Source organism: Gopherus evgoodei, chromosome 7 (genome assembly GCF_007399415.2).
Source record: "Gopherus evgoodei ecotype Sinaloan lineage chromosome 7, rGopEvg1_v1.p, whole genome shotgun sequence".
Classification (NCBI taxonomy): Eukaryota; Metazoa; Chordata; order Testudines; family Testudinidae; genus Gopherus; species Gopherus evgoodei.
The window spans coordinates 91,616,048-91,642,971 of NC_044328.1; the positions used below are offsets into that span (position 1 = coordinate 91,616,048).

Genomic DNA, 26,924 nt, shown 5'->3' on the forward strand with positions numbered 1-26,924 from the left:
AGCATAGATGTATTATTATTATTACTAGGCTAAGTAAACTAATATTTGCTTATTACTGTAGAATATCTACAGGATGAGCCATTCTTAGACTGATTCAGCAAGGTACTTAACGTGCGCCTAACTTCAAGCATAGGAATAGGCCTTTTTACTTCAAGTACCCTGCTGAATTGGAGTCTTAAGGAATTAAACTTAATTTATTTTTTAAAAATCTTGATACCTGGTTGTTTTATTTGTCATATTCTTAAAATAAACGTTTTTGGGAAATTTCAGAGGTTGTTTAATATTGTTTCTTTAAAAGTTTCCTGGTACTTGTATGCACCATCCACTAGATGTCTCTGTTCTGATATTTGCTGTACAGATATTCACAAATCACAAGTAATAGTGTTTGACATAAATATATGACATTAGCAAAATGTACATGTGTGGTAACCATGTGCCCAAGAAATATCTAGGTTTTCAAAGGACGGAATAGACCAAAAAAAATCATATTCAGATAGACACTATGGTACAACATGCAAAATGAAGTAAAGCTGTCTTGATAGTGATAATTCCACAGCATGATAGAAAAGCCACAATCTGATAAAATTAGAATGTCTAAAACGAAGATATAGCTATCGATATATAGATATAGATATTAAACCTTGCTGTATAACAGTACATGATTTGAGACACTGTTAAATAAGATGCATTTACGCTACTGAAAAATCCAGCTGGCGCTAAAAACACATAAATGCAATGATGCAGTCCAATATGTGTTCACAAAGTTAACACAGTGTGGAGCACTATAAATAGACTGATGTAGCTTTCTCAATCTGAAATGAGAAAAATATCAAAACCAAATAGAAGGATGCCCCTCAAAACTTACTAACAAATAAGGAAGAACAGTTGTAAAGAGTACTGCATGCGCGCATATATGTGTATGAGAAAGAGAGATTGTATACATTCTCTGAACATAGTGTTTGAAGTCTTGGCAGAAATCATGTCTGATGCTGAATCTGATAATGGACCTCAAAGGGTCAGCAGGGGATTGCATGATTTTACAGGAAGATACGATTTAGTGTTACATCTTTGTTGTATTTAGAAATAATAGAATAACTGAGTGCATGATACAGACCGGAAAGACTGCATGAGACAGATATTGCGCAAAGAAAAGTGTAGCTGTGGTTTTCTGAATCTAGCTCTGTTAGATTTCAGAAATTCTCCTGGAGAAGGAACTGCCTTTCCAGACCAGCTACTGAAGGAGAGAAGAGCTTAGAATCTTACAGAAGCCTTCTGTTGCTGTCAGCACCCGTGAGTTTATAGGGGACACAAACTAGAAAATTGTTCCATCTGAACAAAGATGTGATATAACAAAACTACAGAGCATCTCCTTGCAGTTTTGTAGGGAGATGGTATTGGACGAGGACCATCAAACTGTACTTATAAATCAGTGGGAGTTCTGTGAAAAATCAGTGACACAATATGGCCCTGTGAGAATATATTGTATAATCAAAGAGTCCTTTTTGGAAGAAAAAGAGAGTGCTACTTAAACTTAGGGCCAGATTTTTAAAACTACTTAAGTGCCTAACTCCCATGGAAATCAAAAGTGCTTTTATACTTTTAAAAATCTGCCCTTAATCTCTTAAAATTATTGCTATGTTTTCATTAAAAATATTTATTTCAATTTAATTGGGGATCTAAAGATTTTTCTATTTGGTATTTTGATTATAAGATTTTGCACTGTTGGTATACAACCTAAATGGAAGAGAGCTGAGAAAACTACTTAGAAAATAGTGAGGTATTAATTTGATAAAAAGAAGTTTTGGTACAAAAAGATATGAATAAGTGCTTTGAAAGTGGTAGGATGATTGTGGCATTAGGAGTGCTGATGATTTTGAAATAAAAGCAAATTCAATTATCATGCTTCTAAAGTAATTTCTGAAATTTGTAAAATACATTTTTTTAAAAAGTAATTTCTATTTTATATCTTTCCTTTTATTTTGTGGTTTCATTAACTTGTATTACAATGATTTTGTTTAACTTACCTAAACTGTTAAAGATCAAACACACAACTTAAAAGACCTCTCTATGTATTCAAATATTCCACGCTGTTCTTTATGATTTCATGGGTTATATCTTTGATATTTGCATTTTAGTGCCAATAGTGGTAGACACCAGGAGAAATACCAAACATAAGAAACTGAAATTGTAGGAAGACCTGGTTCTGGGGTACAGCAAAGCTATGAATATTCTTCCTCAATTGTTTTCTGCTCTTAAATTAAGAATGATATTGTGGTTATTATTCCTACAGATGTAAGGTGATGTCTTAGCTGCAGAATGTGCCAAAACTCAGTATTTATAACGCTTACCTTTATTACACAGATTCTTAAGGGTTCATGAAAAAAGTGACAAAGAGTCCTGTGGTACCTTATAGACTAAAAGACGTATTGGAGCATAAGCTTTCATGGGTGAATACCCACTTCATCAGATGCATGTAGTGGAAATTTCCAGAGGTAGGTATAACTATGCAGGCAAGAATCAGTCTAGAGATAATGAGATTAGTTCAATCAGGGAGGATGAGGCCCTCTTCTAGCAGTTGAGGTGTGAACACCAAGGGAGGAGAAACTGCTTTTGTAGTTGGCTAGCCATTCACAGTCTTTGTTTAATCCTGAGCTGATGATGTCAAATTTGAAAATGAACTGAAGCTCAGCAATTTCTCTTTGAAGTCTGGTCCTGAAGTTTTTTTGCTGCAGGATGGCTACCTTTAAATCTGCTATTGTGTGGCCAGGGAGGTTGAAGTGTTCTCATATAGGTTTTTGTATGTTGCCATTCCTGATATCTGACTTGTGTCCATTTATCCTTTTACGTAGGGACTGTCCAGTTTGGCCGATGTACATAGCAGAGGGGCATTGCTAGTGTATATTACATTGGTGGACGTGCAGGTGAATGAACTGGAGATGTTGTGGCTGATTTGGTTAGGTCCTGTGATTGTGTCGTTGGTATGGATACGTGGGCAAGTTGGCAGCAAGGTTTGTTGCATGGATTGGTTCCTGAGTTAGAGTTACTATGGTGCGGTGTATGGTTGCTGGTGTGAGTATGCTTAAGGTTAGCGGGTTGTCTGTGGGTGAGGACTGGCCTGCCTCCGAAGGCCTGTGAAAGCAAGGGATCGTTGTCCAGGATGGGTTGTAGATCACTGATGATGTGTTGGAAAGGTTTTAGCTGAGGACTGTAGGTGATGGCCAGTGGAGTTCTGTTGGTTTCTTTCTTGGGCTTGTCTTACAGCAGGAGGCTTCTGGGTACACTTCTGGCTCTTTTGATTTGTTTCTTTATTTCCTCATGTGGGTATCATATTTGAGAATGCTTGGTGAAGATCTTGTAGGTGTTGGTCTCTGTCTGAGGGGTTGTAGCAAATGTGGTTGTACCCTAGCGCTTGGCTGTAGACGATGGATCATGTGGTGTGTCCAGGATGGAAGCTGGAGGCATGAAGGTAGGCATAGCAGTTGGTGAGTTTTCCTGGACAACATTATACCTGTTTACACTGAGTGTCTGGAAGGTCATCTTTCATAACCTTAAGGGCTGGCAACCTTTTTAAATAAAAGCTTAAATTCTTCAGAAATTAGGTGGATTTGGCTCCTATTTTCAGCAGGGGAGGATGACCATTTTCTAGTATTGAGTGCATTTTTCAGGGCCTCTTTATAATGGAAAAAAACTACAAAAATAGTAATAAAGTGATATGCCTAGAAATGCTGTAAAAGCAGAAGAAAATTAGGCCATAAAAGTACAATTTAGATGGATCCAGATGGGTGTAGGGACTTGGAAAAACCCACAATACATCTGAAAATAGTGACTACTGTGGAGGTGATATAAATGCAACAATTGGGTCATAGGTAGAGCTAGGTGAAATCTTCCGCACAAAACATTTTCCATTCAGAAAGTGTTGATTTTGACAATTTTCTGATTTTTCCAATCAGGAGAATGAAAATAAGTATTTTTATTTCAAGTCAATATTTAAAAACAAAATTAGGTTTTTATTTCAACATTTACAATTCTAACTGCTTGGAATTTTTAATTTGATACTTTCACTTTTCCATTACACTTTGTAAATGGAAGCTAATTTGGAAATGTCAAAAACTCCTTACAGCAGAAGGAAAAATCTGTTTCTTGATCAACTCTAGTCATAGGCAGTTAATGTTGCACAGTAGCTAGAAAGAACGGGGGGTGTGGGATAGCTGACTGCATTTAAAGTTCGTATGCAATGTTGTTGTAGCCATGTTTGTCCCAGGTACTACCACACCCACTTTGTTTCAGCATTAAAAGGACACTATCAATTTCAAAATTTCACTTCTGCCTGTAAATATTTTACTCGCTCATTACAAATATACCCTAAAATTACAATAAGTGAAAGAAATTAGAAGAATAAAAGGTTTTTTTTGCAGTTTGTTTACATTGTGCATTTGATAACAGTTTAGCGTATAATCAGTTTCACTTTTAAGTCGTATATTCTGCTATCAGGTTCCCTTCTTCTTGATGTGGGGCTTTCAGGTTAAAACAAAGGAAAGATGTAAAAATAAGATGGTACGAGCGTAAAACCACAGACACTGGCAGAGGGGGTCAAGGGGTGGCATAGTACTTTATTTTTTGGTCTAGATTAAATTTCAGGTTAATACCCAACAGCAGGTTAAAGAGATGTCAGTTTTAAAAATTGATTGTTAAAGTACATTTCTCCACCTGTGCTATATATAATACCATGAATGCAATTGAAAGCCCATTATCAAATCTGTCATTATTTGAGCTCTTAGTTGAGAATATGCATTTCCTTCAGCTTGGAATATGAAAGTTAATAAAGTCAGATCTAAATTTCTTTTCTTCTAAACGTTGCTTCATTTTGAGGTTCTTAGTGCTGTAATCTTTGTTTCAGACTCGGTGGAGGGATGTTTATTTGCTTATTAAGCATTGTTTTCAGGGAGATTAGTGTAAAATTCTGAAAACATTAGTGTTTTGCTTTTTTTAAAAGTTCATTTTTACAAAATCTTATCTTTGTGCCAAATAAAAGTGGATAAGGCCTTCTAAAATGTAAACATCCCTGGTTGTACTGTTAGTCCAATTTGATGTCTTCCATTATAGCAGTAAGCAAAATATTTTTCAGAACAGATTGTTTTATTCACAAAAGAATGAAGGCTGGACACCAAGCTTTTTTTTTTCAGACTGGCTATTTGGAGGTTTTTCTAAATTAATTTCACTCATTTAAGACAAAATGCTGAAATACATTAATCCGAGATGGGGAATGTTTCTTCCGCACCCAAATCAAAGTTGTTTCAGAACTGGCTTTTGAGCAATACTTCACAGCTATGCCGATTATCAGGGTGGCCGAACTCTTTGAAGTGAGCTTGAGAGGGGCACTTCAGGTGCCTCAGGACTGCTCTGAGGTTGCAGGCTGGCTCTTTGCTTGCCTGACGATTTTAGCTCTTCCTCCACCTTCCCTTCTGGGCCCGGCACCCACCCTTGGATTTTCTTTGCGGTGGACCCATCTCCATCTGACTGTCAGACTCACTCAGAGTAATAGCAGAAGCAAATGGAAGAAAGGAGCTTGCTACTCGCATGGGCGCTAAGCGCTGGATAGCTAAAGGCGAGTTTAAATACGTTGGGTCGGCACTACCTAAAATGGCGCCCTGGCCAAGGCCGAGCTGGACCTCGGCCGGGTGGCGGAGCGGGCAGGGATGATGGCGGACCCGGTTTGGGGTCGGAACGAATGAGGGGGGCGGACAGGGGCTAGGGGAGGAGCTGAGCGGGAGGCGGAGCGGAGGATGGTGGCCGAGGGGCGCTGGGGGAGGAGCTGGCGGACTCGGAGGTGGAGCGGGCGGAGGGGCAGGCGGCGCGGGGGATGGTGGCGGACCGCGGCTGAGGTGATCAGGGCTGGGGGGCGGAGCCGGTCTGGGGGGTGTCTGTTATTCTGACACTTTGTAGCGCGAGCCCCCAGCCCAGTGCACGGTGCACTGGATGGTTACCCAGCCCCCGCAGAAGGCCGGCCCTGGGTTCTGGGCCACATGTGATTTCTGGGGTGTGATTTGGCCATCCTTGAATCTGGTGTCTATTAGGTTTAGTTTGACCAGTTTTTTCTTTGCTTCTCTCTGGCATGGAATTAGCATGTTGAAGAAAAAAATGTTCCCGAAGAAGCGAGAACTTAATTTGCAGAAGGGGTGTGTGTGTATATATATATATATATATATAAAAAATGTGTGTGTGTGTATGTATATACACGCAGATCCTTCTTCCGCAAATTAAGTTCTCGCTTCTTAAAGAGAGAGAGGGCTTGGCTAGTATACTAAAGATATTGACATTTTGTTTGTAAGTGGCATCTGTAGGCTTTGAAAAACAAAACACTGTTAAACCTCCAAAAGCCAAAGCCAGCCTAATCAGCTCAGTAAGTAGCTGTCAGGAATGACTCTTCTCACAGAACTTTTCTGTTTTTAACAGCTTTAATTGAATAAAACAATGGCAACTGCTGATAGCGAGACACACAATCCCCTGGAACCTAGAATCCCAAAGCTACAGTTTGTTCCCTTCACCAGTGCCTTGGATGCAGGATTCTGGCATGAGCTGACCCAGAAGAAACTTAATGAGTATAGATTAGATGAGACTCCGAAAGGTATCAAAGGCTACTACTATAATGGTAGGTAGAAACTGAACTTTTATTAGGCATGCCAGATTTTCTCCTCTTGTCTTTGGTTTAATTATATTTCTGTTATAAGAATTTGTACTACATGTACAAAATATTCCACAGTCATAATAAAGGATAGAAAAAAGATCACATGAGTTGTATATGGATATATAATCTGTGACTATATGAAAAACTAGAGATTCTTATCCCATTCACATTTACTTCAAGGGGAACAGGATTGGACCCTTGATTCAGGAAACTATATTTGGCCTGTTGTTTTTATTGTGACATAGTTGCTGCTGCTGTTATTTAAAAGAAACTTTGTTTTTGTTCAGGTGATCCTTTTGGTCTACCAGCTCGTTTAACATTGGAGTTTAGTGCCTTTGATATGTAAGTATCTTATGTGATTTTGAAGTTAAAAAAAATGGTGGATAATAATATAGTTACACCTGATTGACAAATCACTTATGAATATGTTTGGTGTGTATCTTCTAAGAGTATTAGCAGAATTTTAATGAGGCTCTATCCACATTTTGATATCTCAATGTGATTTTCATAATTGTCCTCACTAATGACTTTGAAAAGTTTTTCCTTTCACTCTGTTTTATCTTCCTGTGCTTTTAATCAGTTTTGTAGATAATGGCAGTGAAGAGAAGAATCTATCTACTACAGATGACAGATTTCAGAGTGGTAGCCGGGTTAATCTGTATCAGCAAAAACAACCAGGCGTCCTTGTGGTACCTTAGAAACTAACAAATTTATTTGAGCATAAGCTTTTGTGGGATAGAGCTGCCACTGGAATTATTTGCCCGCAGGAGATTGTAAATGTCACATTGAAACCTAACAAAATCATCTCAGAAAACACTGTTTAACATTGGGAACTGAAGAAAATTGTGAAAACATTTTTTTTAATGTAACTTAATATCAGGGCTATTTTAATATTTTTATGGCAATATTACGACAACCAAGTGTTCACTTATGCAGTGAGAAGTAATTCCACTGTGGGAATTACTGGGTGGAATTCGGACTACATGATCAAAATGGTCTCGACTGACTTTAAATTTTGTGGAACTTGCATGTCCTGTATATGTATAATGTACCTTTTCTGATAATCATTAAGACCTTGGTCCTGCAAACACTGCAGTCTCATGGAACTAATTGAACTGCTCATATCCATTGAATAAAGTAAATATATAAGTATTTGCAGTATTGTGGCCTAATTTACTAAACTACATATTCTACCATTAAGAAATGGAATAAAATGCATTAATATCTATAAGGAGCATTGTCTAGTTAATGTTGCTATAGGTAACAAAACTTTTGGATTTTCTGACTTTAACTGTTCAACATTAGTACTGTGTTTTATGTTCACTTTGGGATGTCTTTTGTTTTTAACTTTCCACTTTTAACTGAATCACTTTTTTTTATTTAAAAGAAAAAAATTGTTTTTTTAAAAAAGCTGTATTTGTCTCAGAGATTCCCCAAGAGACTCTGCACTGAAAATCATAGAGCTCATGAAAAATTTACATTATGATGTGACATTTGAACCTCCCTGCACCTTCTAGAGACTATAAGTGATTAACTGCAAGGATGTGGAAAATGCAGTAGGCATTGAATGTCTTACAGGCTTTTATGAATAATAGTAGTAATTTTATTTAAGAAGACCATCAGTGAGCAATACATTTAAGCAAGTGCTTAAGCTGATTCCCATTCAATAAAGCAGTAAAGCATGTGCTTTGCTGAATCAGGGGCAAAGCGTCTCCACTTCTATTAGGGGTCTGAAGTACAGCACAAAAACTTCTAAATTAAATTTAAACACTGTAAACACTTGATGGAATATTTGGGGGAAACCTAGATGACTAAGCAGTAGTTATATATAAAAACACCTCTTTAAAGACAGAATTCTCATATGCTTTTGAACAGCTGGGAGGATGCCACTGAGGCAGGTCAAACTCTACACACAAGACTGGCTATCTTCATAATCTTTGTTAGAAGCATAAAACTAAATCTTTTCCAGCTCTTTCCTGTCTCCAGTACTACAGCAGCATTTGTCATTGAGTCACGAGGTGTGCTCTAGATTTCTAAGCCTTCAGTTGATCAAATCATCCTAATAATTATTGAGTTACTTGTCAAATTTGTCCATGAATGCAAGCCCATTTTTATAACTACCTGCAAACATTCTGAGTGGGACTGTCCTTGATTCACCTTCTGCCTCACTGTGATGTATATAGTCACCACTCTGCTTGGAAAATTGCATCATTGGGGCTTAGTGTGAGAGTTCCCATTGGTTACTGTTAATGAAAGTTCTGGAAAAAATGCTAGAGTGTGGTTCCAAGAGTGTCCTTGTTTCCTGTCTAGGAATGCTGCCACCCCGGCACATTGCTGTCCTGCTGTCGGAACGTTATATAACACCAACACTTTTGAGTCTTTCAAATCCTGTGATAAGAAGTCACTTTTGGAAAAAGCAGCAAATGAGGTGAGGTTAACAATTAAATACATTTACAGAGAAAACAAGATTTGGGGAAAGCTAGTGAACTACTTTGCAGTTTGAGTCCCAGGCAATGGAGAGACTATCATCCCCCACTGACCCATCTAACCCTGGCTTTGGGATACAGTTGCTTTTGGAGGAGGTAGTTTGGTATCTTCTGCTTGCTTCTGATCACCTCTGGACAGCAGCAGTTAGATGATGATGCTCGGTAGCCTCCATGCTGAGTCCTGCCTCTCATCTGTTTAATCTTAGCAGCACTCTTGGACTTACTCAGTTACTTGAATTCCAGGGAGCATTGCTTTTGTGAAACCCAGATATCAGCTCCTGCTTGCTTTTGCGATTCAGATTATCACAGTGCACTCTGGGGCGTAAGTAATGGTATGAAGACTGAGGAGATGCAACAGCAGAGAGGTTACTCAATCTGACCTTCAGCTGGTTCCACTGGAGGGGAGGAGGTACAGTTGTCTGCTCTTTGAAGAGAACTTATGCAAGAAGTTACTAAATAAAGTGAAGTGACTGAGAGAGACTTACACACGTAAAAAAAAATTTTTTTTGTTTGAATGTAATGCTCATCCCTAGATTCCCTAATTAGGTTGCCTTAGGTCAGAATAATAGAGTTTTCACCCATCTTCTCATTCGAAGTCATTAATTATTTTCCCTCTTGTTGTGACCTACTGCTCCTTTACTATGTGATGGTTATGATGCAGTAATCTTGATGATGCCTCTTAAAGAGAAGTAGAGAAGTCAAAAAATGTAACCTATCCCAGACTTTTTCTTTGTGTGTGTGTCTCTCTCTCGTACATGCATATGACATCTGCAGAGGAACATGCTATAGATGAAGTTGTAGGTCCATAAACCATTTCAGGGCCTCCCCTATGACTTGTGGATATCATTCAGTTCACCTCTGAATCCATATTTGGGGGACTCCATTATGATGTGTTTGATGGTTTGGATGTTCTCACTGCAGTCGCATGATGGGGAGTCTTTGATTTTCCACTTGTGCATCAGGTAGCCTCATTTTCCATGGTTTGTTCGGATGCGTTTCAGTGTGGTCCGAAGTCTGTGTGGCAGGTCGAAACTGGGAGGGTTGCTGGTTGGATCAATAATAATGTGCAAATTACCCAAGAGTAACTCTTGAAGGGCTGACTCCAGCCTCCTTTCCTTCTCCTCCACTTCTTTGCTTTTTCCTCCTGGATTCAGAGACATGAGGTGATCACGTGTGGTCCATAGTGGTTTTTGCAATTTCAGGCATGGTTGGGGTATGTTAACCATAACCTGATGGATGGGAAGTTCGGGGGAGCCTTTGGCAGGTTTAAGTTTCTGTTCTATGGCTATATCTCAATGAATAGCTGGAGGTTCAATGTTTGCTAATATAGAAAGCCATGGCAGATTTTTCTTAGTGACCCCTTGATACTGAAAATCCTGTCAGTCTCCAAACAAGGGCTGCAGTACTGTTTATAATAGCAACTCTTTGTCCCACAAACACCATATTCAGCAGACTGTTGTAGCGTTATATTTTATTTAAAGTGAATTTAGTAATGTATTACACCTCTGTGCATTTGGTTCTAGTTGCTAAAGTTTCAAGCTCAACAGAATGAAAGTCACCTCTGCTTCTTGTTTCTGATTCAGAGCTTCTAGGAACGCATGAAGACCAAGGAAATAACATACATTCACAAGTAAAACGTCTATTCCGTCTTATATGTTTTATTAAAGTCACAAGCAAAGTTATGATTATCCAGGCATATATAAATCCTACAAACAATCATGCACAAGTAACAAATATAGTCATACTCACATACTCAAAGGTATTTTTAGAGTCTGATGGATTCCTCACCAATTGTTAATCAATGTAGGAATGTTTCCTGCTGGAGTTTTCACGCAGGTAACTCACATGATAAAAGAGGGCTCCCTCATTGAATAAAATGAATCTGACTATATCTAACACTCTGTGCATGTGCTTTCAGGGGTGAACCCTCTTTTCCCTTATCTGTATTGTGCCCCCAAGAATATTGGAGTGCCCCATTTTACATAGATTTTAGTTCCTTTTATTCTTCATAGATTCTGTGCACCTGTACCCTGTGATCAGGACACTTGTTGGAAAAATGTTACAGTAAGGTATCTCTTGATTTTGAACAGTACATCAAGGTCAATTTTTTGTCAACATCACCTGTTGACACATCTTTCTTGTGATCTTGTGGCATAGGGTCACTCTTTGGTCACTTATGTCAAGCATTCTTAAGCTTATGGCCTAGTATTGCTAAGCTGACATCTTACAGGGCTCAGCATGTAGGTCTTTCGTTTCAGTTCTGCTTTACTTAGAAACCTAATGCATACTTTTCACTACTAAATACTTCTCAGTCTCATATGAACCTACAATTTAAATCTATTTAGCATACCATGATTGTATATAGACATCTTATGAGTTAATCATAACATCACACAATATACAATAAATGAATGCAAAAATGAACTAATTGGCTACATTTTGGGTTTGTTTCTAACTGTGCACAGCATGCCACCTGTCTGCACTTCTAGACTTTTTCATACTTGTGATCCTGCCATTGGGATTTTTGTCAGTTTCAGTACCCTACATATCGCAAGGATGAGAGATCTAGGAGAACAAATCAGCCCAGTGCTGCTGTGTTGGTTATGGTTCATCCATGTGAGGGGATGTTGCTGTAGGAAAAAACATATTAATTGTTATCATTTTTATGTGTAACTTTGTAAAACCTTCAAAATTTAAGCCTAGATGTCTGCTGGTTTAGGTTGTGTCTGTCATATGGGAGTTATAGTTCTGGATGAGCTCTGTGCTTCTGATCCTTACCTGGCAGAATGAAATTGAAATGTAAAGCCTATAATAGTAGAACTGTCATTTTTGTAATTCCCAAGACCTAGGACAAACCAAAGCTTTGTTGAAATAAATTCTCACCCCATAAGCAGACATTAGAGCATGGGCTGAATTAAGTAGGGCAAAATCATACCTAAATTACTGAGAATATTACTTAATCCTGCTTTGACACAAGGAGATGGAGTAGATGACCTCTTGAAGTCCCTTCTAGCCCTACATGTCTTGTCTATGATTAGTTTGAGCTTTTAACATATATGGAAGAAGGAAAGACGAATGAACCTCTCCATATGCTTTTTAAAATTTGTTTTATTTTATTTATTTATGTATTTTGTCCACTGACAGATATGGGAGACAATAAAATCAGGGACTGCCCTTGAAAACCCCATGCTCTTGAACAAATTCCTGCTTCTGACTTTTGCAGTAAGTAATGCAATTTATTCCATACTCTGAATAGTGAAACAAAAATAATGCCAGTGTCAGTGAAAAATAGTAATATAACTGCTGTAGTTACTAGACTGCATTTCGTACATGCATGTGCTTCTCTACAAATATAAAGGTTCTTGGATTCCATATATAAAAATAAATAATGGCAACTAAACTCCTGTGTCCAGTGAGGATAGTAAAAGTCAAGACTGATCAAAGAACCTGCAGGCTTGATTCACTTATTCGCTGAGCAATACATTTGCTGAAGAGATGGGAAGGTGAGAATAAGTGCTAAAAGAATATTGCTCAACTCTTTCATCATAGAGGTACAAACACTCCTATCACAGTATAGCTCATTCAGTCACAGGCACCGACTTTCCAAACTTCTGGGGGGTGCTCGACCCCCAGCTGTGACCCAGGACCTGCCCCCACTCCATCTCTTCCCCCAAGGTCCCACTCCCACCCTGCCTCTTCACGCTCCTGCTCCACCCCCTCCCCTGAGCGTGCCGCGTTCTCTCTTCTCCCCGTGCCTTCTGCGTGCCGTGAAACAGATGTTACTGGTGAGAGGGGTGTGTGGGGAGGGAGGGTGAGGCACTGTTCTGCAGGCCCCTCTGATGGGCAGGAGCTGCTGGGGGAGGTGGTAGGGGGAGCTGATGGGACTACCAGTGGGTGCTCAGCACCCACCATTTTTTCCCCGTGGGTGCTCCAGCCCCAGAGCACCTGTGGAGTTGGTGCCTATGCATTTAGTTGAATAGTGCATAACAACAGTTTATATTCTTATTTTGCCTTTCAATCCAAAGTGATTCACAACCCACCTACAAACACAAACGTTGTTTAGTAACAGTGAAGGTTGCATTAGAACACCCCAAGCACCCATCGTAGCCTACAATACTGCAAAAATACATAACACTCCAACAAATAATGAAAAGCAATACCCACCGTAACTTCATCCAACCTGCACTTTCAAAACCTTAATGGCCATCTCCTACTCTCTTACATCAACAGTTGGGCGTGTAGGACTGTCCGATAGTCCATTAATTTAGAAAGGTCTTCTGATTCAACATTGCTCAGGTCCAACAAGTTAAAAGTTTTAACAAACATTGGCCTAGGCAACACATACTAAAGAATGACATGCACTACACCTTAGACTACTTGATTTTATATTTAAAAGGCTTTTGGAAAAAAAGATAGGGCAGTCCAGAATTTTTTTTTATAACATGGTGGTTTTTGGAATAGATTTAACTAAACTCTGGATGATTTTTCCCTTCTCTCTTCTCGCCACTCTTACTTTCAGAGTACCACAAAACATTAATTTACCAACTACACTAAGCATTTCAAATTAATTCTACAATTCAGAACACACAATTTTTAAATAACTTTGTTGTTGCTGCCAAATTTAAAATTCTGGCATAGCCTTAACTATGGTGTAACTTTTGTGACACCACAGTGCAGAACTGAAATGTAGCCACTGCTGGTGTCAGAAGCAGCTGTTTTATACACAGTATACTGGACAGTAATGGAAAATGTTGATTAAGAGCAACAGGCCAAAACTCTACACCTAAATCAATAAACGGGAAATCATTCTTGTTGTCCGTTCAAAGCAGACAGAACCTTTTTGCAAACTGGACCAGGGTTTACACAAAGTAAGTTTCATGGTACTCCATTTACCTACCTTTGAAGGGTGAGTTGATCTGATGGAAATTGAATGTTTCACTGTAAGTATCCTATATGTTGCAATGTTTAGATGACTAAACTAAGCCTCCTTCACTAAGTTGGGTACAAATGTTTGTCTTCTGAGGTAGAAGAAAATGAGAAAAAATGGTTGTAATTATAAATGTAGGTTGATGTTTTCAAAGCCAACTAAGCCTTAGCCATGCAACTCCCGTTCAAGTTAATGGGAGCAGTGTTCCTAAATCCTCTAGTCTGCTGTGAAAATCTCCACCAAGTATTTCTAACAGTTCCAGTTAGCCCTATATGTCAGGGTTAAGTTTACTGCTTGCTACACCTTCTCCTTGCCTTTTATCTGCTTTCTCTCATGTAACTAACTAAGCATGTGCAAATAGACCACTTCTGAAATCATATACATATGCACTGAATTTAAAGGACAGATATAGTCCTACTGAAGTTAGATCTATGTGCATGTTTTTGCAAGATTAGGGCCATAGTTTCTTTTATTTTATAACTACTAAAAATTTGTAGATGTGTTTCTCAAATTAGAAGTACATACATATCTGGTTGCCTGTGTTTCATTGGTCTTCAAGGAACTTTCTTCACTATAGCTTAAAAATAGAAGTGTTGTAATGTTTAATTTTTAAGTCTTATACTTTTATCTTCCATATATTTGGCATAGTTCAAAAAGAGATTATTTTATGTTAGAACCTTTCCTCATATGAAAAAAAATATTCAAAATACTGACATCAATTAAATGTCATGAGAAGTTCATGTATTAAACTGTTCTTTCTGATGAAAAGATTATAAATTCCCAATATAAAAGCTGAATTGTGTGTTTAATCAAGTTTCCATATACTTTATATATGTATGTGTGTGAGAGAGAATGGATCTGTGTGGGGGTATCTCTGTGTCAATATATAATCTCTTAATTTACTGTAGATGCCACTGCATAGATTACAGAAAACCATGACCTTTTTAATAAAGAAATCCTAGAGCACAAATTATTTGATCTTTTAAAGATCAGGTCAAATTAAAACACTGCAGAGATAATGATCTCATAAACGGTGCTTGCTTTCACTTAATGCCTGTCTGTGCTATAAGGGAATATTTAAATAAAGAAAATTTCACCATGTTTATTCATGACAACTGTTTGTACAGAGTTGTCACTTCTGACAGCCATAGGGTTAAAAAATGAGGGCATGCAGACTCAGATGTTTTGGTCATGCAAAGCGCAGTGGCAACTATGTCGGTAAGAGAGACCAACAGATCGAGATGGAAGGAAAAAGACAGAGAAGCCAATCCAAGAAAAAGTAGTGGGATGTCATGAAGGAAGACATGTAAGCATGTGGTGTGATAGAGTATATGGCATTGAGCAGAGCACTTTGGTGGGGGAAGGCTTGTTGAGTGGACCCCAGTTGATGGGATTAATATGAAGGAGAGATAAAAGTTAAGAGGTAAATCTAGGGTGATTTCTAACTGGGCTGTACTCCACATTGGTCACACATTTGTGGTGACCATTTTAAAAGCTTTCATCCATCTGGTCTGTTTAAATAACAAAAAAAAATTAACCATATGTATGATGATGTGATATATTTTAAACTCTAGCTTTGTTCAAAAATAGAAGCAACAGATGAGTGCATCACCATAAAAGACAGTTGGTGACCTATAAGAATACGCAAAACTGATTTGTGCAGCTTTATAGTTTAACGACATTATGGTGCTGTCCAATAAAATTGGTTTGACAGTAGAAGTGCAGTAGGTTATGTCTAATGCAGGGATTCTAAAATATTTTATGGTGTCCCTCTTGGATGCAACCTCTCCTTCCATTCTTGATTGTATGGAAATCCTTACACTACATATATCTGGCAATTGTAGCAATTGTTTACATTGAAAAGTAATCTTAGGATGTTATTTCTTATATGTCTGGCTGTATTTTAATGCAATTTAGTAACTAGAAAAAAAGAGAGAGAGCCAGCCTCATGTGACCAACCATCTATCCATGGACCACCAGAAACTGCTTCACAAACTTACAGTAGTCCATGAAACACAGATTGGGAACCTCTGATGCAGTGGCTCTCAACCAGTGGCCCATGGGCTGCATCTGGCCCAGTTAGCACACTGTTGTGGCACAGCTCAGCTGTGTGCTAAAGGCTGACCTGAGTGGCAAGGTCCAGGTTCTTGGCTGCTTGGCACGATGGTGTCCAGGCTGCCGTGGCAGGGTTGGGACTGCTGGCCCACCTGTGTGGTGTGCATCTCAGGCCTTATTGCAAAATTCCAGAAGGCCCCTTGGGGTCTGGGGCTGCATTGCTATATTTGCCAAGAAATTAAAAAAATATATTTAATAATAAAAAATTATTAACTCAGTTTCCTATTGTGTAATTCTTTGACACAGCTCTCATGGTCTCCTAGTCTGCAAAATACTTACACACATTCTTAAATTTACTCCAATGGGACCGCTCACATGAGCAAAGTTAAACACTTGTTTAAGTGTTTGCAGGATTATGGCCATAGCTGTAACAGGAAGTGCTATAATCACTCAGTTTTTAAGTGACTAGTTGGGTTAGTAATTATTTGTCTTCTAACATGTGCATATATATTTTTTTTCCTCTAGGATTTAAAAAAGTATCGCTTCTATTACTGGTTTTGCTACCCTGCTCTCTGCTTCCCTGATGGCATACCTATTGTTCAGCAGGCAGTCTGCCTAGGTGAAAGGTTCTCTCCAACCCAGGTACTCAAATACCAACTGTCAAATCTTTAGTAGAGATCATTCTTTCTTGTTGCCTGTAAAATTACATATTTTGTCCTCTAACTTGCTGAGTTTTAACCAGTGTAGCTAGTTTATTTGAGTTACTGATTTTATACTTTTATTTCTTTTTTACTTTATAAAATTCTCATTTTGATGTTTTATTGCCTCTTGCAACAATCCAGTTAGCCGAAGAGGTTGAGTATAAATCATTACTGGGCTTATGTTAGCATCTTTGGACAGAATATTCAATGTACAAAAGATTTTTAAGCATTTCAGAGGCAGCGTGGTCTGGGAGAATAGGTTGTTAATAGAGCTGATCAGGAGATAGTTTTCCCATCTTATGAGAATTTTTGAGATTCTGAAAAAGTTCCCCACCCCCTACTAGGGGGAAAAAAGTCAAATTTTTCACAAGCTAGAAATACAAAAAATTATTAGATCAAGTCAGTTGAAACATGTTGATGATTTTGAAGTATTTTGTTTCAATTTTGACCATTTTTAAATGTTTTTGTACTTTTTTACTGCAAATTAATGTAAAATTCTAAACAAGAAGTTGTTCACAATCAAAAAATGGTTTTGAAAATGTCAAAATAGCAATTTAAAAAAAATCAATTTTTTTTTGAATAGTTCATTGAAACCGATGTTTTTCCACAGTGGTTTTGGTTTACACAGATTTGGCATTTTCCAATGAAAAAATGTTTCATTAAAAAATTCCCAACTAGCTCTAGTTGTTAGCCTGGTGGGAATATTGAGCCTGGGGAGGGGCTTGGTCAGCCTTGGGAGAAATTTATCCCGCTCTCTCACCCTTTTGTGTCTCTTGTTTATTGAAAATATTAACTCTTCAGGGCAGTGAATGTTTCTTGTGTTTGCACACTACCTAGCACAATGGGGCATTTCTGGGTACTGCTGCAATACAAATAATATATATTAAGAACTTTTGGGTCTAGAGAACATCATGGCTGGCCTGGAAAGAAGAAGAAGGTTGAGGGTATTCTGGATGATACCTTATCTGACAGAAAAGGAGGCTGGTATGATAGCAAGATTCTGTCATCAGCAGAAACATTTGACTGATGAACTAAAGGTCAGACTTTAGAAAAGAAGGCGGTAGCAAAGAAAAAGCTCTTGGACTGTATCAGAAAGTGTAGACATGCAGAGGAAAATCCTGAGGAAAACAGTTTAGAAAATAGGGTGACTGTTTGGCAACAGCTTCCGGCTTCTTGGTTAGAAACTGAAAGTTCACAGGAATCCAGTTATTTAATAACATTGATTTTAAATCTGTTTTCTTTACAGTTATGTCTTTAATAACTGTTTAGCTTTTTTGGTAGAATTTGAAACAATTATTTTTACTATTCTGACTAAAATGATTGTAGAGGGAGCATCTTATAGTGAAAGATGTGAGTCACTAATGAAGATTGACATTATAGAAGCGTATTGAGGATACCATAAGCCCTTTGTACTAACTGAATTTGGTAAATTGAACATGTGTTTTTAAATGATACTATTTCATCTGAATGTGTGGACTGTGGTGGAGCCTTTTTCATTGATGGCTCAAGGTAGCACGTTTCAATTTTTTCTTTTGACTGAAAATATGGTGATGGATGATCTAAAGCAGTGGTTCTCAAACTTATTTGATCGAGCCTCCCTTTTTTATGTCTGTAGTCATTTACTCCCCTTCTTCCCCAAGTACATATACCTCCACCCAGCTCTGAAGGCAGAGCGGAGAGCAGTGGCTCCTGGCTGGGTGCCCAGTTCTGAAGGCAGTGCCACATCAGCAGCAGCACAGAAGTAAGGGTGGCAATGTGAAAAGTGATATTTGTCAATATCACTTTTCACAGCAGACTTGGTGCCCTGTTGCCACCCTTACTTCTGTGCTGCTGCCACTCCAGGGCTGATAGCCAGAGCCCTGCCTCCTCAAGGTGCGGGATGGGAAGGAAAGCCTGAGCCTGGCGTTGCCTCCCGTTGAGGGATGGTGGGGAGGGGAGGAGAACCTGAGCCCAAGTGGAAGGCTCTGGCTGTCAGTCCCAGTGCGGTGGGGCTCCAGGTTTCCCCTTTATCCTGACCTGCTGCGTGTACACGGCTGTTCTGTGCAAGCACCAACCACCTGGGGCTGACAGCCAGAGCTCTTAACCAAAAACCCCCACAGCTCAGACCTCCCTTGATGCATTCCCACACTTCTGTTGGGAAGCCCGCCCCATTGTTTGAGAACTGCTGGTATAAAGCATTCCTATTGGAACTAAATCATCATAATCATTCTTCTAGGTTAGCAAAATGTTGGTTTAAAAGATATGCCTGGATTGTTTGTAGAAGTACTGTAAAAAATGTTAACACGTGACTGTGCAGGGAAGAAGGGAACTAGGTTATGAGACAGAGGGAAAGTAGGAACTCCTGAGGGGAGAATGAGTCTGTTTATTCTGTGCTACAAAGGTAAAAGAAATTGTAGAGTTACTCAATTGTACCCTTTGTTTTAACTGGAGTGAGTTATTGTTAAACCGTGAAGTGCTTTTAATGCCACTAGAAATTGGTGGGAAGCCCCATAGCGAGGTATGTGGGAGAGACGCTTGGTACAACAATGCAAACATACTACACAATGAATTTTATCATGTAACAGTGGAATACAATTAAAATATACCTCTAGAAATGGTTTAGGTGTATTCTTACAGGAATGTTCTAGGTGGTTACTAATGAGTATTAGAAGAATTGGTTACCTTTACGATAGCAATTTGGATAATAACAGCAATTGTTATATGCAGTGTTGTTGTAGCTGGCTTGGTCCCAGGATATTAGAGAGACAAGGAGGGTTAGGTAGTATCTTTTGTTACTTAGAGAGAGAAGCTTTTGAGCTACAGCTTCTCTCTCTCACCAACAGCAGTTCATCCATAAAAGATATTGCCTCAACCACCTTGCCTCTCTAATTAATAACAGTTGAGTATTTTGAAAGTAGGAAAGAAAGTTTAGTTTTTGTGGTTATTCATACTTCCTTTTAAACAGAATGGATGACTAAAGACTGTTTCTCTGAAAAAAACATAGTTTATGTAGGATGGTATTCAATGATACAGTTAAAGTGTAGATGTCAGGATCCAAAGAAGCAATTGCAGCTGACCACTGAAAACCGATGTACCAAAGTAGATAGAATGGATGATGCTGATCATTATGCTGCATCATGAATAGTGTTTACCACCATCCGATCCTGTGCTAAATATTTTAGTACCTTAAGGACAAATCAGAGCTCTTAGCCTCCTCTCTCTCTCTCTAACAATGGGACTGTTATTATTTAGGGGACTTCCATATTTGCAAGTTATTTTGGCCCTAAGAATAACACTTTAATTTTGTTTTGTCTTTTTTTCCATGTATCAGTTTGCAGCAGTGCTTCTTCTGCCTGTTTTGCATTGAAGATTATATGGTTTTAACTTTTGCATATTAGTTCTCAGATGCTTGGTTGTAGTTTTAAAAAAAAACCTATGGAATAAATGGTTAAAAACTGTTAGAATAGATACATTTGTGTTCAGGAAGTTAAAAGAAAAAAAAGTATTACATATTCAGTTAAGAAAATATTTTTACACTCACACAGGCACTGTTGAATTAAGATAAATTCCAACCGTCTGTTATGATATCTTTTTGCTTTCAGATTCAAGCGCTGCAGAAAGCATATGATGAACTTTGCCAGAGAGAAGGAGTTACAGCCTTGCCTTACTTTTTAATCAAATATAATGACAAGTCTGTTTTGGTGTCACTGCTTAAAAACTGGAATGATTTTTTCCAAGATCAAGAGGAAAAGGTAAGTGGAATTTTGCACATATGCTCGGATGCCAGAAATATTTGTGATGACTGTACAAACTGTTTGACCTCTCACTGGAATACTATACTGAGATCCAGTTCTTGTCCACTGAGTAGAATAGGTCAAGTCTCTGAACACTAGTTGCTCCCATTGACTACACCTGGTCTTCAGGGAGCATAGTTTTAGGCATCTCAACCTGGGTATCCAAAAGTCCAGACATCCCAAATTAGTCGATAGTTTGAAAATTTGGTACTTGAGCTCTCTATACTCATTACCCTATCTTTAAAAGAGAGATCATAAAACTTAGCTACTTTACTGGGCTGTTATAAGGATGAGTTAATAATATTTCTTAGTCACTTTGAACACATAGCATTATGTAAGTGCAAAGTCCACCTATATTATTATTTATTTGCTTGTATGCTCCATGTAGGGGAGGAGTATGCAACAATTCATTTCTATAGTTGCTGTACTAGCTTTAAGTACACCTGGAAATGTTATAACAGTGACCATCTACAAAAGAAAATATATGATCTTATTATAAATTAATAAAAAATGTTAATATATTCAGCTTGTATCTTTCAAAGAACCAGCAATAATACAAGAAAAACTGGCTCCTTTTTAAACTCTACTGAAAAAAAAAATCTGTATTTGAACAGTGTACAGTTAAGTCCTTCGAAGTCCTGTAGATGTGATGCAGGCTAAATGTTGGTCAGATGAGGTTGGAATGATTTTTGTTGTTGTTTTTGTTGTTACGGGGAAAACATGTCTCCTTTTGAATGCAAAAAAAGCACTCTCCATTCCTTGGAGCCACAAGAGAATTTCCATCCTGATAATTCGTAAAGCAGAAGGCATCAAGGCAACGGTTGACCAAGCTAGTTATGCATTATGTAGTACTTATCCGTTCCATTTATCATCATCTTGTCCAGGTGCCTAGCTTTAATAGAGCCTTCTGAAATTCTTCAGAGCCCTCTTTATTTTGACTAACCTTAACTCAGAGCCTTGAATAGTTTTTTGCTTTATAATGCTAAAAATTTACTGAGGAGCAAAGCTCCATAATAAGGCTGAGGGAGAGCTAATTGTGCAGGACAGAAGTCTGTAAAGCAATTCATATCTCACACACAGGGAAGAAATTAAAATAGTCATTGAAGTAGTTCAGCTCTGTTTTATAATGTTTGAGCTCCAATCATTTCCTCTGCTTTATCCATTCTTTTTCTAAAATAAGGAAAATATTGTATTGTGGCTATGTAGGTATTATTTTGAAATAAGGAAACTTTAAAGACTAACTTTAAAAAGTGGCACTGATAGAAGCATGCCCTATCAGATGAAATATTTCTCTATATGAGAGAAGCCTATATCATACAAAATAAAGTCCTTTCTTAGTGTTCAGTTTGGAGGGCAGTATCTGAGTTCTGTGCTTAAATCCGTTAATAAAGGATTGCCCTTGCCAGTGACTTTACCTTTACATTGATTGACCCAGCATCTATTATCCTGTCTCCTTTTGTATCATCATTATCCACCATCCATCAATATTGCTTATGAATCAAGGCAATAATCTGACCACTTGGTAGGCATCTTCAGGTTTTGTTAAACTGCTTTTTGGGCTTAGATGAGGAAATGCATATGGCGCACTGAAGTACAAGTGAATGTTAGGTGGCCAAAATGAACAAAACTGGGAGCTGCAGGAAACATTAAACTGCGTGAAATGGCATACAATTTATTATAGTTTGGCAGGAATTGTTAATTACTTTTTAAATGCCATATGTGATTTCTTACTGACATAACATGTAAGGTAACAAGATACACTGACAGCTATTACTGCGAATCTTGTGCTGTTATGCATAGAGTTTTCAATGGGGCTATTTTGTTTGCAGGTGACAGTTGGAGTTTATGATCCCTGCAATTTTACACAGTATCCAGGATGGCCGCTGAGGAACTTGCTGGTCATGGCAGCACACAGATGGTATTGGTTTTATCTTTTATTAGATGAGCCCTTTTTTCAGCCCTCCTGACTTATACAACACACCCTGAACCTTAACTTTGTCTGAAGTATGCAAAAATATATGCAAAAGTGAAAATAAAAAATTACTAAGAATGTGTTGGAAATGGATCCCTTGAATAGGAAATAGATCAAAATAACAAATTTCTAAGGTTTCTGCATATTTTTGCAAATTTTAGTGGGCAAAGGCCAGGGACCCAGCCTGTTGCTACTTCTATATAGTCTTTCACTTCTTGGCTGCGCCCCCACATTCTTAATGGTTAGTTTCTAGACTTTGAGCCCTGTTTTTAAATTCTCTCCATTCCAAATCTTTCCAAAACTTAACCTGCTACATCACATTCCAGAGCAGAGATTTATTTCTGAGAAGTTTGAGAAAAGTAAAAAAAAAAAAAAAAAAAAAGTAAAAAAAAAATCCTCTTTTGGGGTATTTGGAGTAGAGGAGGGTTAATAACTGGGTTTATAAAGGGAACCTACCTTGGACTTAAACTAAGGAGTAGCTACTGCCACTTCATCATGTAGCAGATTTCTACATGAGTAGAAGCAAAACCTGAAAGGCAGTCTAGTCTCTGGATTTGTTGTGTAGCACAGACTGATTGAGGATGCTGATGTGTGCAAGTGCCATTGGAAAGCTGTCTTGCTCCAGAGAATAAAACTGTCAAATGACCACTAATGGTACATGAGCTAAAGTCTGAAGAACACATACTCTAAAGTTCTTCTGCTTTGCCTGATTGAACATTTGTTTTTGGTTTTTCACATTGTCATCTTTTGCATTATAAAATACCATCCATCTAAGATTGGGTTGTTTGATTAATTTAAGCTGCAACTTCACATTTTTGGTGTTCTAGTAATGCGTAATGAGACAATAAACCTTCAGTTAGCCATGTTAACAGTGGCATTTTCCAGGCTCATATGTGAATGATAGCATAAGAGGGTATATCCATGTGCATATCACTTATCTGTGCAGCCTGTGGGGATATGAGAATCCCAAATTCCGTTATTTGCCAAACACCTAATTCTTTTACTTTGATGCTCAGCAGTGAGTGAATATGAATAATGGGTGCAGAGCTTAGTTGGTGAAGGGGGAAGGACAAAAACTGAATCAGATCAAGGATTTTGAGGAGCGTGCTAAGTCATGGAGGAGGTGGAATGGCACCTTCTGCTGCACTGTCATTGCAACTTTATTACATTGTACTCTGAGGCTTCTCTGGTCATTATGCCTCAAAACACTGTGCAGATGGGTAGTTAACAGTGGGGAAGTCCTGAGTGCAATTTCAGTGGAGCTGCACCAGTTTCCATGTAACAGTGGACTGTTTTAGGTATTTTAGGTATGTTGGGTATGTTGGGTTTCTTCATATTTGATCAGATAGAAATATGGGCACATTATTGTATATGAATCTAATACCAATGGAAGATTTGTCATAGTCTTGAGTTTCCAAAGGATTAAAGCTGTATGACACCAGAGGACTAATAAAGTGAAGTTCCTGCTTGAGCATCTTTCTTTTCTGCTGAAGGAGTGCCAGATCTTTTATACCTTGCTACAGATTTATTTATTTTTCAATGCCAGGGGTAGCCACCTCCATTCAGTTGAAGTGCTCTGCTTCAGAGACAGGACCATGCAAGGCGTAAGAGACATAGCACACAGCAGCATCTTTGAAATAAAGCTTCCACAGATGCCACAGAGCCCAGGTAATCCATTGTGAAGGATGACTTTCAGAATACAGAAACTGATGTTACTTGACTTCTCTTCTCTATGATCACTAAGAAGATGGAAGAGAGATTAGTGCTGCTAACTTGTTGCTGACGTTAACTGCTACCTCAAATATAGTGTATCTTAAATATCAGAAGGGTAGCCGTGTTAGTCTGTATCCACAAAAACAACAAGGAGTCCTGTTCAGGTTGGGGGGCTGTCTGTAAGCGAGGATTGACCTGCCTCCCAAGGCCTGTGGGAGTGGGGGATCATTTTCCAGGATAAGTTGTAGATCATTAATGATGAGCTAGAGAGGTTTTAGCTGGGGGCTGTACGTGATGGCCAGTGGTATGCTGTTATTTTCCTTGCTGGGCCTGTCCTGTAGTTGGTGACTTCTGGGTACCTGTCTCACTCCATCAATCTGTTTCATCACTTCCCCAGGTGGGTATTGTAGTTTCAAGAATGCTTGATACAGATCTTGTAGGTGTTTGTTTCTGTCTGAGGAATTGGAGCAAATGCGGTTGTGCAGCTCCCTGCTAAAACCTCTCCATCTCATCATTAACGATCTACAACCTTTCCTGGAAAATGATTCCCCACTCACAAAGACCTTGGGAGGCAGGTCAATCCTTGCTTACAGACAGCTTCCCAACCTGAAGCAAATACTCAGCAGCAACTACACACCATGCCACAGAAACACTAACCCAGAAACCAATCCCTGTAATAAACCTGTTGCCTTCTCTGTCCCCATATCTATTCTAGTGACACCATCATAGGACCCAGCCACACTATCAGAGGCTCATTCACCTGCACACCTACTAATATGATATAAGCCATCATGTGCCAGCAATGGCCCTCTGCCATGTACGTTGGCCAAACTGGGCAGTCTCTAGGTAAAAGGATAAATGGACACAAATCAGACATACAAAACCAGTAGGAGAACACTTCAATCTCCCTGGACACTCAAGAACAGATTTAAAAGTAGCCATTCTTCAACCAAAAAAAACTTTAAAAAACAGTCTTCAAAGAGAAACTGCTGAGCTACAATTCATTTGCAAACTTAACACCATTAATTTGGGCTTGAATAAGGACTGGGAGTGGTTGGCTCACTACAAAAGCAATTTTTTCCTCTCTTGGTATTGACACCTTCTCATCAGTTATTTGGTGTGGACCACATCCACCCTGACTAACTTAGCCTTCAGCATTGGTTCACCACTTGTAAGATAACGCCCTTCTCTTTATGTGTCAATATATATTTATGCCTGTTACTGTAATTTTCATTCCATGCATCTGAAGAAGTGGGTTTTTTACCCATGAAAGATTATGCCCACATAAATCTGTTAGTCATTAAGGTGCCACTGGACTCCTCATTGTTTTAGTGCATCTTAAATTATTCAAATGTCTGTCTGAAGAAAATAGTTTTTTCTTCTAGAAGGAAAGAGGATAATTTACTTTGAGAGTAAGGTTCTTTGGTGTAATCACCGAGCTTTTATGCTCTCATTTTAATTACAAGAATGATACAGCAACAGGTAATTGCTGTCACAGTGCATACATTATTAATGTATGTTGTCATTTCTTATTAAAAGTGTTTAATCACTAGACTACCAAAAATACACACAATCATATTAAGTGCGTGAAACAAGTTACTTATGAGAGTACAAGGTGGATTTATAAAACCATAAAAATCACAATTTTGGTATGTTTGGAGTTTGAGGTGTTTTTGTATCTGTATTTTCTGGTATTAAGACCTGAAAGAAATTAGAGCAATGCATTGGAAATTTGGGAAACCAGGATTCAGTTGCTATTGATAATATTGCATCAGAACAGAACAAAACTGTTTATAGGTCCTTCATCTGAGAGTCTCAGAGTATTTCACAAATAATAGTTAAAACAAAAGTCACCATCTATGCAAGGTCAGCAAAGTGGTATTATACCCATTTACGGATAGGGACACCAAGTCATGGAGAAGTGAAGTGACTTGTCCAAGATCATTTAGCCCCCAGTCCTGCAGACAATCATGCATATGCACCACTTTAAACATGAGTGTAACTCTTTGCAGGATCAGGACCTTAGCTAGTCTTTGTCAGAGCTGGGAATAGAACACAGATGTTCTGGTTCAGATGCCTCTCTTCTAGCTCTGAGAATCACACTGTTATTTATTACTTATAAGAAGCTTAACAAATACTTGGGAAAGATCAGTGTAGATATTATAATAGTCAGTTAACAAGCTTACATTTTCAGTCTCCATCTGTAATATTAAATATTGCTGATCAAAAGAACCACACATACTTGTTTTTGTAACCTTTCTCCTCCCCTTCTCTCACTCCTTCCCGTGTCTTTTCTCTGTCTCTAAAGTGCCTAGCACACATCTGTAGATCCCAAATTTAATAATCACATACAGGAGGCTTCAGTTTAAAAGCTGATATAGGCATGTGTCTGTGGGTGAACAAGATTTTTGGTACGCTCTTGAGTGGATCTAGAGTCCTGCTGTCCCCTGTCCCAATGGTGTCCTTAGGAGAAGACCCATCTGTCTTGACAATGGCCTGGGATTTTGATGGTTAATTCCCAGCCCGAGTCCGGAGACAGCGCAGGGAGACACTCGCAGCTGGAAACTAATTAGGTGCAGCTGAGTCTATTTAGGTTCAGTATGTTAGAGGTT

At 38.5% G+C, this 26,924-nt stretch overlaps 1 protein-coding gene across 14 annotated transcripts in view; it reads left to right on the forward strand.

The window, feature by feature from the left end:
* Positions 1–1,221: 1,221 nt before the first annotated feature.
* ATG7 (autophagy related 7) overlaps positions 1,222–26,924 on the forward strand; it is a 252,711-nt gene continuing 227,008 nt past the window's right edge. For 8 of the 14 annotated variants that reach the window (XR_004001157.1, XR_004001158.1, XR_004001159.1 and 5 more), the window contains exons 1-9: positions 5,796–5,882; positions 6,454–6,649; positions 6,973–7,027; positions 8,996–9,113; positions 12,316–12,393; positions 16,679–16,795; positions 20,436–20,585; positions 22,457–22,545; positions 24,146–24,267. Coding sequence is in view for 11 of the 14 variants with exons in the window: in XM_030568363.1 (XP_030424223.1) it covers positions 6,472–6,649; positions 6,973–7,027; positions 8,996–9,113; positions 12,316–12,393; positions 16,679–16,795; positions 20,436–20,585; positions 22,457–22,545; positions 24,146–24,267 (907 nt within the window). In the remaining 3 variants the exon portion in view is untranslated. Of the gene's footprint in view, positions 1,291–4,106; positions 5,719–5,795; positions 5,883–5,982; positions 6,075–6,453; positions 6,650–6,972; positions 7,028–8,995; positions 9,114–10,782; positions 10,802–12,315; positions 12,394–16,678; positions 16,796–20,435; positions 20,586–22,456; positions 22,546–24,145; positions 24,268–26,924 lie in introns of those variants that run through there. The other 6 variants (XM_030568359.1, XM_030568357.1, XM_030568358.1 and 3 more) reach the window with 6 other exon arrangements.